This window comes from Nerophis ophidion, linkage group LG10 (assembly GCF_033978795.1).
Source record: "Nerophis ophidion isolate RoL-2023_Sa linkage group LG10, RoL_Noph_v1.0, whole genome shotgun sequence".
NCBI classification, from domain to species: Eukaryota; Metazoa; Chordata; class Actinopteri; order Syngnathiformes; family Syngnathidae; genus Nerophis; species Nerophis ophidion.
This window is the reverse complement of record NC_084620.1, coordinates 29,422,731-29,438,028: the sequence shown is the minus strand read 5'-3', so window position 1 is coordinate 29,438,028 and position 15,298 is coordinate 29,422,731. Positions and strand designations below refer to the sequence as shown.

Sequence of the window (15,298 nt, the reverse complement as noted above, 5' to 3'; positions counted from 1 at the left end):
TTGCGGTCCCTAGTAATTAGCGACCCTGTAGCTCTCCAGTGGGACTCGCAGCTGTCGATGCGGAGCTTGATTGCAGAAATGTCTCCGCCACTTCGCCGATCAGTTTCCTCCGCCGCCATGTTGTGGCGTTCCTCTTCCATACGAGCCTCGTAGCTTGTTGCTTCCCAATAAAACTATTTGCGTTCCGGAAGAGGCTGTTTTTGACTTTAACGTAGCGCTAAAGTCCTAAACTCTTTCTGCTACTGCTTGCCGAGTATAAATAAAGCTTGTTTAGACGTGTGCAGCCAGCTAATAGTAGATGTCCAGAATCATGTCCGTGTTCAACAAAATGTTTTAGTAACATACAGTAACGAAAATAAAACTCACTGTAATAAAACGGAAAATAAACGGGAGCAAACAAGTAATGGCTCAGCACAGTCAAAAGCTGTCGCGCCTTTAGTCAGCAACACCTGACCATGAAGAAAGCCCCTCCCCATGTAGACTGGCACTTGGCCTTGAGCCAACCGCTTGGCAACGTCATGAACATGACAGACAGAGGATGGCTCTAACAACAAAAAAACTGTGAGAACGATGATGCTGTGTCCATCCATCCATCCATCCATCCATCCATTCATTTTTGCTATACCGCCTTGCCCTTTCAGGGACGCTGGAGCCTGTTCCAAATTTTAATTATTTACTGAACTTGTGTGAGCCGATGGCTTTGCACTTTGTTTTATATATATATATGTGAATGTGAGTGTGAATGTTGTCTGTCTATCTGTGTTGGCCCTGCGATGAGGTGGCGACTTGTCCAGGGTGTACCCCGCCTTCCGCCCGATTGTAGCTGAGATAGGCGCCAGCGCCCCCCGCGACCCCGAAAGGGAATACGCGGTAGAAAATGGATGGATGGATATATATATATATATATATATATATATATATATATATACATATACATATATATATATATATATATATATATATGTATATATATATATATATATATATATACATATACATATATATATATATATATATATATATATATATATATATATATATATGTATATATATATATATATATATAGCATTCTATTTTGTACTTCTCTTGGATATTATTATTTCTCGATTGATAAAAAATTATAAAAATAAAAAAAATATATATATACATACAGACACACACACAAATATACATACATATATATACAAACCCCGTTTCCATATAAGTTGGGAAATTGTGTTAGATGTAAATATAAACGGAATACAATGATTTGCAAATAATTTTCAACCCATATTCAATTGAATATGTTACAAAGACAACATATTTGACGTTCAAACTGAGAAACATTTTTTTTTTTGCAAATAATCATCAACTTTAGAATTTGATGCCAGCAACACGCGACAAATAAGTTGGGAAAGGTGGCAATAAATACTGATAAAGTTGAGGAATGCTCATCCAACACTTATTTGGAACATCCCATAGGTGTGCAGGCTAATTGGGAACAGGTGGGTGCCATGATTAGGTATAAAAACAGCTTCCCACAAGAAAGGATGGGGTGAGGTACACTCCTTTGTCCACAACTGCGCGAGCAAACAGTCAAACAGTTTAAGAACAACGTTTCTTAATGTGCAATTGCAATACATTTAGGGATTTAAACATATACAGTCCATAATATCATCAAAAGGTTAGAGAATCTGTAGAAACCATTCCATGTAAGCGGCATGGCCGGAAACCAACATTGAATGACTGTGACCTTCGATTCCTCGGACGGCACTGTATCAAAAACCGACATCAATCTCTAAAGGATATCACCACATGGGCTCAGGAACACTTCAGAAAACCACTGTCACAAAACACACTTCGTCGCTACAGTACATCTGTAAGTGCAAGTTAAAGCTCTACTATGCAAAGCGAAAGCCATTTATCAACAACATCCAGAAATGCCGCTAGCTTCTCTGGGCCCGAGATCATCTAAGATGGACTGATGCAAAGTGGAAAAGTGTTTTGTGGTCTGACGAGTCCACATTTCAAATTGTTTTTGGAAATATTCGACATTGTGTCATCCGGACCAAAGGGGATGTGAACCATCCAGACTGTTATCCACGCAAAGTTCAAAAGCCAGCATCTGTGATGGTGTGGGGGTGCATTAGTGCCCAAGGCATGGGTAACTTACACATTTGTGAAGGCACCATTAATGCTGAAAGGTACATACAGGTTTTGGAACAACATATACTGCCATCTAAGTGCCGTCTTTTTCATGGACGCTCTTGCTTATTTCAGCAAGACAATGCTAAGCCACATTCAGCACGTGTTACAACAGCGTGGCTTCGTAAAAAAAAGAGTGCAACTACTTTCCTGGCCCGCTTGCAGTCCAGACCTGTCTCCCATCGAAAATGTGTGGCGCATTATGAAGCGTAAAATACGACAGCGGAGATCCCGGACTGTTGAAAGACTGAAGCTCGACATAAAACAAGAATGGGAAAGAATTCCACTTTCAAAGCTTCAACCATTAGTTTCCTCAGTTCCCAAACTTTTATTGAGTGTTGTTAAAAGAAAAGGTGATGTAACACAGTGGTGAACATGCCCTTTCCCAACTACTTTGGCAAGTGTTGCAACCATGAAACTCTAAGTTAATTATTATTTGCAAAAAAAAGAACAGTTTTATGAGTTTGAGCATCAAATATCTTGTCTTGTTAGTGCATTTAATTGAATATGGGTTAAAAAGGGTTTGCAAATCATTGTATTCCGTTTATATGTACATCTGACACAATTTCCCAACTCATATGGAAATGAGTTGTGGTGAAGAAGAAGCTGACATACATATAAACCTCACTATAAGTGTTGAGGTTTACAGCTTGGCAGACAGCAAACAAACAATCCAAGACGTCTAACAAAGCAGATTAATCCATTAGGCTCTTTATTGTTGTTGTTGTTCTTGCTTTGTCTTTTCCTATCTTTACTTTTTTCTTGCACTGGACGTTTATTTTATAAAAAAGATTTATCTTTTCCAAGGCTTGTTAGAGCTAACACAACTTGTCTACTTCTCAATTGACTCATAAACTGAACTGACATCCTCAACCCGGAAGTGTCCAAACTAATAAAGCGTAGTATTTTCATATCGCCACAAGGTGTCAGTAAGAGTCTACAATCATATGACGTGCATTGTGGATTTACACTGTAAGAAAAAAAAAAAACACAATAATTTTACCTTTGCAACCTCATTATACTATTGGCTAAGTTTTATACTCATAAATGCAAGTTTCTCAATACCCGACAGGTTCTTTTATGCCTTTAAAAAATAATTTGAACTCTACGTTAAAACACTCTACCTCCAACAACCAAAAAGCTGTGAAAACTATGATGCTGTGTTCCAAATTTAAATTATTTACTGAACTTGTGTGAGCAATATGGCTTTACACTTTGTCACACACACACACAGACACGTACGCACACACATATTCGACCACATATATATATATATATATATATATATATATATATATATATATATATATATATGTATATCCATTCCATCCATCCATCCATCTTCTTCCGCTTATCAGAGGACGGGTCGCGGGGGCAGCAGCTTAAGCAGGTAAACCCAGACTTTCCTCTCCCCAGCCACTTCGTCTAGCTCTTCCCGGGGGATCCCGAGGCGTTCCCAGGCCAGCCGGGAGACATAGTCTTACTAACGTGTCCTGGGTCTTCCCTGTGGCCTCCTACCGGTCAGACGTGCCCAAAACACCTCCCTAGGAAGGCGTTCGGGTGGCATCCTGACCAGATTCCCGAACCACCTCATCTGGCTCCTCTCAATGTGGAGGAGCGGTGGCTTTAGTTTGAGCTCCTCCCGGATGGCAGGGCTTCTCACCCTAAGGGAGAGCCCCGCCACCTGGCGGAGGAAACTCATTTCGGCCGCTTGTACCCGTGATCTTGTCCTTTCGGTCATGACCCAAAGCTCATGACCATAGGTGAGGATGGGAACGTAGATCGACCGGTACAATTGAGAGCTTTGCCTTCCGGCTCAGCTCCTTCTTCACCACAACGGATCGATACAGTGTCCGCATTACTGAAGACGCCGCACCGATCCACCTGTCGATCTCACGATCCACACTTTCCTCACTCGTGAACAAGACTCCTAGGTACTTGAACTCCTCCACTTGGTGCAGGGTCTCCTCCCCAACCCGGAGATGGCATTCCACCCTTTTCCGGGCGGGTACCATGGACTTGGACTTGGAGGTGCTGATTCTCATTCCGGTCGCTTCACACTTGGCTGCGAACCTATCCAGGAGAGCTGAAGATCCCAGCCAGATGAAGCTATCAGGACCACATCATCTGCAAAAAGCAGAGACCTAGTCCCGCAGCCGCCAAACCGTAACCCCTCAACGCCTTGACTGCGCCTAGAAATTCTGTCCATAAAAGTTATGAACATAATCGGTGACTAAGGACAGCCTGGAAACGTATCCAACTTACTGCCGGCAATGTAGACCAAGCTCTTCCACCAGGGGTGCCCACACTTTTTCTGCAGGCGAGCTACTTTTCAATTGACCAACTCGAGGGGATCTACCTCATTTATATATATCATTTATATTTATTTATTTATGAAAGAGACATTTTTGTAAACAAGTTAAATGTGTTTAATGATAATACAAGCATGTGTAACACATATAGATGTCTTTCTTTCACAAAGACAAGAATATAAGTTGGTGTATTACCTGATTCTGATGACTTGCATTGATTGGAATCAGACAGTAATGATGATAACGCCCACATTTTCAAATGGAGGAGAAAAAAAGTTGTCTTTTCTGTACAATACCACATGAAAGTGTTTGGTTTTTGGCATCTAATTCATCCAGGTTCCATACACTTTACAAGAAAAACATTGGCGGCAAATTCCGTAGCTTGCTTGATTGACATTCACGGCACCCGAGAGTCTTGTGAGATGATGCTGGCTGCTGCCAGTTCATTATTATGAAAAAATGACAGAGAGGAAGGCGAGAAACACTTTTTATTTCAACAGACTTTCGCGCCGTCCCTTCCGTCAAAACTCTAAAGGCCTACTGCACATTTCCTATCTTCACAATAAAAGCCCTGCTTCATGCTGCCTGCGCTAACAAAATAAGAGTCTCGGAAAGCTGGCGTGCACATCACTTGTGCACGCCAGCTTTCTGAGGGATCGCTTGTGCACGCCAGTTTTCCGAGACTCTGTATTTAGTTAGCGCAGGCAGCATGAAGCAGGGCTTTTATTGTGAAGATAGGAAATGTGCAGTCGGCCTTTAGAGTTTTGACGGAAGGTACGGCGCGAGAGTCTGTTGAAATAAAAAGTGTTTCTCGCCTTCCTCTCGGTCATATTTTCATAATAATGATCTTGCAGCAGCCAGCGTCATCTCACAAGACCCTCCGGTACCGTGAATGTCATTTAAGTGACGTCTTGGTGAAGATTGATGATGACAAATTTTTAGGTCAATTCTTTTTTAAAAGCCTGGCTGGAGATCGACTGACACACACCCCGCGGTCGACTGGTAGTTCGCGATCGACGTAATGGGCACCCCTGTCTCACACTGATCGTACAGAGAGCGGACCGCCACAATCAGATAGTCCGGTATCCCATACTCTCTGAGCACTTCCCGAGGGACACGGTCGAATGCCTTCTCCAAGTCCACAAAGCACATGTAAACTGGTTGGGCAAACTCCCATGCACCCTCAAGGACCCTGCCGAGAGTATAGAGCTGGTCCACAGTTCCACGACCAGGACGAAAACCACACTGTCCCTCCTCAATCCGAGGTTTGACTATCCGGCGTAGCCTCCTCTCCAGTACACCTGAATAAACCTTACCGGGAAGGCTGAAGAGTGGGATCCCACGATAGTTGGAACACACCCTCCGGTCCCCTTTCTTAAAGAGAGGGACCACCACCCCAGTTTGCCAATCCAGAGGTACCGCCCCCGATGTCCACGCGATGCTGCAGAGTCTTGCCAACTAAGACAGCCCCACAGCATCAAGAGCCTTAAAGAACTCCAGGCGGGTCTCATCCACCCCCGGGGCCTTGCCACCGAGGAGCTTTTTAACTACCTCAGCAACCTCAGCCCCAGAAATAGGAGAGTCCACCACAGATTCCCCAGGCACTGCTTCCTCATAGGAAGACGTGTTGGTGGGATTGAGGAGGTCTTCCACGTATTCCTTCCACCGACCCACAACATCCGCAGTCGAGGTCAGCAGAACACCATCCGCACCATACACGGTGTTGACAGTGCACTGCTTCCTCTTCCTGAGGCGGCGGATGGTGGTCCGGAATCGCTTCGAAGCGGTCCTGAAGTCATTTTCCATGGCTTCCTTGAACTCCTCCCATGTCCGAGTTTTTGCCTCAGCGACCGCTGAAGCTGCACACCGCTTGGCTTGTCAGTACCTGTCCACTGCCTCCGGAGTCCTATGAGCCAAAAGGACCCGATAGGACTCCTTCTTCAGCTTGACGGCATCCCTCACCGCTGGTGTCCACCAACGAGTTCTAGGATTACCGCCACGACAGGCACCAACTACCTTGCGGCCACAGCTCAAATCAGCCGCCTCAACATAGAGGTGCGGAACATGGTCCACTCGGACTCAATGTCCAGCACCAGGGGCGCCAAAAAGGGGGGGTAAAGGAGACGGATTCTAGGGGCCCATGATGGAGGGGGGCCCAGAGAGGCCCCTAATGATGATGAAATTATATGAAATTATGTGTTGGGGGCCCTGTAAAGATTATTTTTATGGGTTCCAAAATCCCTAGCGGCACCCCTGTCCAGCACCTCCCTCGAGATATGTTCAAAGTTCTTCCGGAGGTGGGAATTGAAACTCTCTCTGACAGGAGACTCTGCCAGACGTTCCCAGCAGACCCTCACAATGCGTTTGGGCCTGCCAGGTCTGTCCGGCATCCTCCCCCACCATCGCAGCCAACTCACCACCAGGTGGTGATCGGTAGAAAGCTCCGCCCCTCTCTTCACCCGAGTGTCCAAAACATGAGGCTGCAAATCCGATGACACAACTACAAAGTCGATCATGGAACTGCGGCCTAGGGTGTCCTGGTGCCAAGTGCACATATGGACACCCTTGTGTTTGAACATGGTGTTTGTTATGGACAATCCGTGACGAGCACAAAAGTCCAATAACAAAACACCACTCGGGTTCAGATCCGGGCGACCATTCTTCCCAATCACGCCTCTCCAGATTTCACTGTCGTTGCGAACATGAGCGTTGAAGTCCCCCAGTAGGACAAGGGAATCCCCCGGGGGAGCACTTTCCAGTACTCCCTCGAGTGTATCCAAAAAGGGTGGGAACTCTGAACTGCTGTTTGGTGCGTAAGCACAAACAACTGTCAGGACCCGTCCCCCCACCCGAAGGCGGAGGGAGGCTACCCTCTCGTACGCTGGGTTGAACTCCAACGTACAGGCTTTGAGCCGGGGGGCAACAAGAATTGCTACCCCAGCTCGTCGGCTTTCACTGCGTGCACCGCCAGAGAGGAAGAGGGTCCAGTCCTTCTCGAGAGAAGTGGTTCCAGAGTCCTTGCTGTGCGTCGAGGTGAGTCCGACTATATCTAGTCGGAACTTCTCTACCTCGCACACTAGCTCAGGCTCCTTCCGCCCAGCTCACATCGCACCCGACCTCTATGGCGCCGGCTATGGGTGGTGAGCCCATTGGAGGGGTGCCCGGCTGGGCCCCATGGGAACAAGCCGGGCCACAAGTCGCTCGCCATCGTGCCCCAACTGCGGGCCTGGCTCCAGAAGGGGGCCCCGGTGACCCGCGTCAGGGAAAGGGAAAACTGATTCTCTGTTGTTGTATATCCATAGAGGTCTTCGAGCTGCTGTCTGTCTGATCCCCCACCTAGGACCAGTTTGTCTTGGGAGACCCTACCAGGGGACATAGAAGCCCACGGACAACATAGCTCCTAGGATCATTGGGACACGCAAACTCCTCTACCACGTTAAGGTGGCAGCTCAGAGAGTATATATATATATATATATATATATATATATATATATATATATATATATATATATATATATGCCGATTGTAGCTGAGATAGGCGCCAGCTTCCCCCGCGACCCCGAAAGGGAATAAGCGGTAGAAAATGGATGGATGGATGGATATAAAAACATTATATTTTAGTTACTTTATTTTAGAGTTTACAACCTCCTGGTGCTGATTTGTACTTTTTCTGTACTTATTTTGATTATTATTTATCGAATGTTTGTAAATGTTGTAGTTTATAAATAAAGGTTTAGAAAATTCCACACATAAAAAGGCTCTAACAAGAAATACCGTATTTCCTTGAATTGCCGCAGGGGATATAGTATGCGCCTGCCTTGAATTACTGCCGTGTCAATCTCGCTTCCCAAGCGCATGCTTAGTATTACCGCCTGGACAAACTCGTGACAGCATCATTTTCAAAATGGAGGAGGCTGATTTCAATACCGGTAATTTGAAATCGCATAAAGGGAAGAAGATTAAGAGCTATTCAGTAGGATTTAAGGTCCAAGTTTACATCACACTCAATTTTTTACTGCATACCTTTGGTAAGTGCTGGAGTGAGAAATGTTTTAAAATTAGCGCATGCTTACTTTTACCGCATGCCTTTGGTAAGCCGCGGCAATTCAAGGAAATACGGTATACCATCAAATCAAATGAGCAGCTCACGATGCGGCAGTGCTCAGGGACCATCTACAAATGGTACAAATGGACCTGGATTGTGATCAAATAAAAAACATCTATAAATCATGTTTTTTTAGATTATTTGTTGTGAACCTATTGAAAATTGTAAATATGTATAGAAAATCTGTAAAATATTTTTTCCCCAAAATAAGACTTGTAGTATGTTCAACTAGACACCATCCATGAGTCATGTGTTTTTTAAACAATATATTGCATATTCTCAAAGCTATGAGAAATGTAACTGTTTTAATATTTCTCACAAATCAGAAAAATATTTTCAAATTTGACTTCCAGTGGGCAGAACGTCTGTGTGCAGTTTGCGTGTTCTCCCCGTGACTGCGTGGGTTCCCTTAGGGTACCATGGATACCTTGCTCCCACCTCCAAAGAGATGGATAGGGTGCTTGGCAACACTAAATGGGCCCTCTGTCCTTCTGAGTTGGCCCTGCAATGAGGTAGCGACTTGTCCAGGGTGTACATCACCTTCCACCTGATTGTAGCTGAGATAAGCTCCAGCAACGCACCCCCCGCGACCCCGAAAGGGATAAGCGGTAAAAAATGAATGGATGGATGGACTTGTAGTGTAAACAACTGGTGACCATCCATATGTGGTGCAGTTGATGAGACAGTGTGATGTACAATTATGAAGTCATTGAATAACCAAAAGTATGTATACATTTTTGCAAAAACATTATACTTACTTAACAGTCTTGTATTGTTAGCCAATGTGATACCTTCCCCTTGTACGTCTGAAATTATTACATAAACTTGACCTTGTATAATCATTTCAATTTGTATTTTTTTATTACCTATTTTATTATCAGGCGTTGCTGGTTTTAAAGTCAGGTTTCCTGATCAGACGTTTTTCTGAAAATGCGCCTGTCTCTTGTCTCTATTACTGTAATAATAAAGTGCTTTAAAGATGTTTCCTTTTTGAGCTATTGACCTATTCTCTCTGAACGTGCAAATCTTTTAACTTTACCGTCATGTCTTTTTCACTGCAATCGTTTTTTATTTTTTTTTGATGAAGACTACACAAACATGATTTTCAAGCCACTATAAAAAACATATACCGGTGCTGCATAAAACGATTAATATTTATAGCGAATGACCTGAACGTGTTTTCCTTGTCACCGTAAAATTAGAACGGTAATACTCCCAGAACACCAGCAGGAGGCGCGCACCACAACAGAAAAATGAATTATAGCGATCACAGCCAGTATAAAGATGCAAGTGCTGTTGTTGTTGTTTTTGTTTTTTACTGGTATTATAATTACTTAATTATTATTATCTCATTATTCAGGAATGATCAAATTTTCCATGACTTATCTTTATAAAATGATTAGTGACAATGGTATTGTCCAGTTTTTGATTTTATTACAAAAAAATGTAGACATGTCAACAAACAAAATTTGCTTTCAAAAAGTCTTACATTATTCACAATTCTGTTTCATTAAAAAAAACAACAAGAAAACATGCCTTCTCGCCACAAACGTGTGAGGAACAAATGTCAACATGATGTAACGAGACTAAATACCAAAAAGTACAGCAAAAAGACAAAAGAAAAACATGAAGATGATAATACATTCTTTTATCAGAAAGAGAAAATCAAAGCAGCGGGAAAAGTAAGCACTTTGGTCTCCTCCTTCAATAAACATGATGAATGAGCAGAAACATTTACATGTGATTGATATTATGTGTGTATTTAATAAAGTGCATCTTTTTCTTTCCTTTGATGTTACAACCTAACACTGATGTCACCTGCCAAAGCACCTACGAAACAACTTGAATGGAAAGTAAAAAATAAAAAAAGGACATTGTTGACACTTTTATGTGTCAATAATGTCTGATTTGGTTGGAAAGGAAAAGCTGAATGAAAATAACAATAAAATAAAAGTTTGTTTAAGTACAAAAATAAAGTAATTGTTTGGTGTGTAACTCATTTACATTGTTTTGACTACAAAGTTGTCTGATGGATTGCCCTATTTGCAGTCACCTAAGCTGTCATTTTTTAACACAAATATCACTTTTTTTTATGTTTAAGCAATTGTACCAAACATGTCTGAGTAACCTTATTCAAGCTTGATAGTATCAGTTGTAAAAAATTACAGCATAAATAATGAACTAAAAAGAAACTACCATAAAACTGCAGGTGAATGTGCCGAGAAGCAAAATAACACTTTGTGACCTCATAAATAAGACATTAAATAAAAAGGAGAAAACACTGAGCGGCTAAAGAACTTGATTGCACAAAGTGATGATATGTTGTCGCTGAGTCATCGCTTCACCGTCATGACTTTATCTTCCACAGCTGTAAACACACGCGCACACATTTATACAATATGTTGTTGTTTGTCTTGTTTTATGTTGCACCGACCTTCAAGTTAAAGCCCAGCAGGTCTGAGATGACACCTGACACGGCAGACAGGATGACCACCTGTGTGATGTTGTACAGCAGAGGGTTCATGGTCAAACCGTACAGCCTGAAAGGAGTGTCCAGCTCCTGCACACACACACACACACACACACACACACACACACACACACACACACACACACACACACACACACACACACACACACACACACACACACACACACACACACACACACACACGCACAGAGGGTGAATCCTATGTTTTGCTGACAGTGCTTGTAGACGAGGTCAATGTTTACTTTGAGTAGTTTGGTTGCTAGTTTCAACACATTGTTGACTAGCGTTAACTCCTCCTTCTTGTTGGGCTTCTTCTCCATCTTTAAGTACAGGTTGATCTGGAATGCACACACACACACATACACATTGTTGTCAAGGTAATCACCGTGTGTGTGTGCATGCGTGTGTGAGTGAGTGTTTACCTGCTCAGTGAGCAGAATGGATGTGTTGCTGTACTTCTTGCTGGTTTCAGAGCCCAGAGTGACAAACCTGAGCAGGAAGAGTGAGAGGCTGGAACACCAGATGACTAACTCCCAGTTGTAGTGACACTCTAGGAAGGTGTCGTGAACGTGCAGCAGCTGAAAAACAACCCTTTATGTGTCAGTGAGCAAACGATGTATATAGAGAAGTAGAGGAAGATTTGAGTTAGAATTTAGGTAGTGTACAGGTGAGGTAGAGTAGAGGTAGTGCAGATGTAGAGCAGAAGTAGAGTCGAGGGGAGGTAGAGTACAGGTAGGGTAAAAGTAGAGTTAGAGTTGAGTTAAAGGCCTACTGAAATGAGATTTTCCTATTTAAACGGGGATAGCAGGTCCATTCTATGTGTCATACTTGATCATTTCGCGATATTGCCATATTTTTGCTGAAAGGGAACATCGACGATAAAGTTTGCAACTTTTGGTCGCTAATAGAAAAGCCCTGCCTGTACCGGAAGTATGTGCGCGTGACGTCACGAGTTGCAGGGCTCCTCACATATTCACAGTGTTTTTAATGGGAGCCACCAGCAGTAATATTGATAGTGAAGGAATAAAAAAAAAAAAAAAAGCGACGGCTCCGGGCGACGGCAGTGTGAGTGTTTCAGATGTAATTAGACACATTTACTAGGATAATTCTGGAAGATCCCTTATCTGCTTATTGTTTTAATAGTGTTTTAGTGAGATTTTAAAGATTGTAAAGCCATACCTCGAGGTCGGATGGCTGCAGTGAACACAAAGTGTCTCAGAGAGAAGCTGAGGAGCCAAGCTCACAGCTGCCTTTTAAACAGCTGCTACAGGACGACGAATAATCCACTGATGTCTCCGGTAAGATATATATCACAATTTCCCCATCCAAATACATGCTGGTTGACGTAGAGAAAACATGTTCGTTTGACCGCTCCGCTTCACAACAAACAAAGAAACATCGGCTATGTCTCGGTGCTAAAGGCAGCTGCAATACACCGCTTTCCACCAACAGCATTGTTTTGTATAGTCTCCATTATTAAATGAACAAATTGCAAAAGATTCAGCAACACAGATGTCCAAAATACTGTGTAATTATGCGGTTAAAGCAGATGACATTTAGCCAAAAGTGGTGCAGCTTCTAATATTTCCTGACAGTCTGTGACGTCATGCGTACACGTCATCATTTCGCGACGTTTTCAACAAGAAACTCGCGGGAAATTTAAACTTGCAATTTAGTAAACTAAAAAGGCCGTATTGGCATGTGTTGCAATGTTGATATTTCATCATTGATAATATAAACTATCAGACTGTGTGGTGGGTAGTAGTGGGTTTCTGTAGGCCTTTAAGGTAGAGGAGAGGTAGGGTAGCGGTAGTCTAGAGGTAGAAGTAAAGTAGGAATAGAGGTATAAGTGAGGTAAAGTTGAGTTAGAAAAAAGATAGAGTATAGCTGGGTAGGGGTAGAGTCGAGTAAGAGTACAGTAAAAGTAGAGTAAGCGTAGAGTAGAAATAGGGTAAAGGTAGAAAAGATGTGGAGTAAGAGTAGAGAAGCAGTAAAGGTAGTGTAGAGGTAGAGTTGGAGGTGAGGTAGGCGCAGAGCATGAGTAAAGTAGAGGTGAGGTAAAGGTAGAGTAGAGGTAGAAATAGGGTAAAGGTAGAGCAGAGGTAGAGTAAGAGTAGAGCAGCGGTAAATGTTGTGTAGAGGTAGAGTTGGAGGGGAGGTAGGTGCAGAGCATGAGTAAAGTACAGGTGAGGTAAAGGGAGAGTAGAGGTAGAAGTAGGGTTGAGGTAGAGTAGTTACAGGTAAGGTAGTGGTAGAGTAGAAGTAGGGGTAGAGTACAGTAAGAGTAGGGGTAGAATAGGGTACGAGTAGAGTAGAGTTAGAGTCAGAGGTACGAGTTAGAGTAGAGATAAAGGTAATAGTAGAGCTAGAGTTAAAGTAGAGGTAGGGATGAAGTACAGTAAAAGCAGAGGTAAAGTAGCAGTAGAATAGAAGTAGAGGTAGAAATAAGGGTATGGTAGAAGTACGCATAGAGTAGAAGTAAAGGTAGAGGTACAAGAGATGTAGTGGTAGAGTTAGAGTCAAGTAGAGGTAGAGTTAGTGTTAGAGGTGGAGTAGAGTAAGGTATAGGTAGGGTAGAGAAGAGGCAGAGTTAGTAGAGTATAGTTAGAAGTAGAGTAATAGGTAGAGTAGAGTAAAGTTGGAGGTAGAGTAGAGTTGAAGTAAAATTACAGGTAGAGTGGAGATATAGTTGAGATAGAGTAGAGTTAGAGTTGAGGTAGCGGTAGAGTACAGTAAGGGTAAAGATAAGAAAAAGAGTAGAGGTAGAGTAGGAGTAGGGAAGAAGTAGAGGTTGGGAAGAGTAAAGGTACAGTAGATTTAGAGAAAAGTAGAGGTAAAGTTTGCGTTACAGTAGAGTAAGAGTAGCGGTTGAGTTAGAGGTGGAGTAAAGGTATAGCAGAATTAGAGGTAGTTAGAGTAGAAGTAGAATAAAGGTAAGAGTTAGAGTACGGTTATAGATACAGTAGATAAGAGTTATAAGTAGAGTAGAGGTAGAGTTAGTGGTAAAGTTCAAATTGGAGTAGAGGTAGAAGTGAGGAAAAGTTAGAATAGAGGTAAGAGTTCAAGTTGAGTTAGAGTAGATGTAAGAGTAGAAGTAGAGTAAAGGTAGGGTAGCGGTAGAAGATAGGTAGAGGAATAAAGTTACAGTAGAGTTCAAGGTAGAGTTAGAGTAGAGGTGAGGTAAAGTTAGAGTAGTATAAAGGTAAGAGTTAAAGTTGAGTTAGAGTAGAGTAAAAATAGCAGTAGGGTAGAATTGGGGGTAGAGTAAAGGTAGAGCAGAGGTAGAAGAATTGTAGAGCTAGAGTACAGTTAGAGTAAAGTAGAGGTAGAGTAGAGGTAAGAGTTAAAGTTGAGTTAGAGTAGCGGTAGAGTAAGAGTAAGGTAGGAGTAATGGTAGGGCTAGAGCAGAGGTAGAAGAGATGTAGAGTTAGAGTAGAGGTAGAGTTGGACTACAGTAGAGATAAAGTTAACATTAGAGTAGAGTTAGAGGTAGAGGGGGCGTGGAGTTAAAGTAGAATTGGATTTGAGTAAGAGTAGAGTTAGAGGTAAAGTTAGAGTAGTTAAGATAGAAGTAACTTACTTCTACTCTTAGTAAGAGGTAGAGTTAGAGTTGAAGTAGAGTTAGAGGTAGAATGGAGGTAGAGTAGAGGTAGTGTAGAGTACAGTAAGAGTAGAGGTAGTTTAGAGCAGTGGTTCTCAAATGGGGGTACACGTACACCTGGGGGTACTTGAAGGTATGCCAAGGGGTACGTGAGATTATTTAAAAATATTCTAAATATAGCATTGATTGATTGATTGAAACTTTTATTAGTAGATTGCACAGTACAGTACATATTCCGTACAATTGCCCACTAAATAGTAACACCCCAATAAGTCTTTCTACTTGTTTAAGTCGGGGTCCACGTTAATCAATTCATGGTACAATAGCAACAATTCAAAAATCATTTTTAAATATATTTATTGAATACTACTTCAACAAAATATCAATGTAAGTTAATAAACTGTGAAAAGAAATGCAACAATGCAATATTCAGTGTTGACAGCTAGATTTTTTGTGGACATGTTCCATAAATATTGATGTTAATGATTTATTTTTTTGTGAAGAAATGTTTAGAATTAAGTTCATGAATCCAGTTGGATCTTTACATCTTTTTTTCCAAATAGTTCAAGAAAGACCACTACAAATGAGCAATATTTTGCACTGT

At 42.2% G+C, this 15,298-nt stretch overlaps 1 protein-coding gene across 3 annotated transcripts in view; it reads right to left on the bottom strand.

Annotated features, from left to right (window-relative positions):
- Nucleotides 1–10,014: 10,014 nt before the first annotated feature.
- The window catches only part of LOC133560614 (protein PHTF2-like), a 62,154-nt gene continuing 56,870 nt past the window's right edge, over nt 10,015–15,298 (bottom strand). For all 3 annotated transcript variants that reach the window (XM_061913326.1, XM_061913328.1, XM_061913327.1), the window contains 4 exons: nt 11,516–11,671; nt 11,336–11,431; nt 11,037–11,162; nt 10,015–10,970 (listed from right to left, as the gene is read on the bottom strand). In XM_061913326.1, coding sequence (XP_061769310.1) covers nt 10,950–10,970; nt 11,037–11,162; nt 11,336–11,431; nt 11,516–11,671 — 399 coding nt within the window. In that variant the 3' untranslated portion in view covers nt 10,015–10,949. The remainder of the gene's footprint in view (nt 10,971–11,036; nt 11,163–11,335; nt 11,432–11,515; nt 11,672–15,298) is intronic.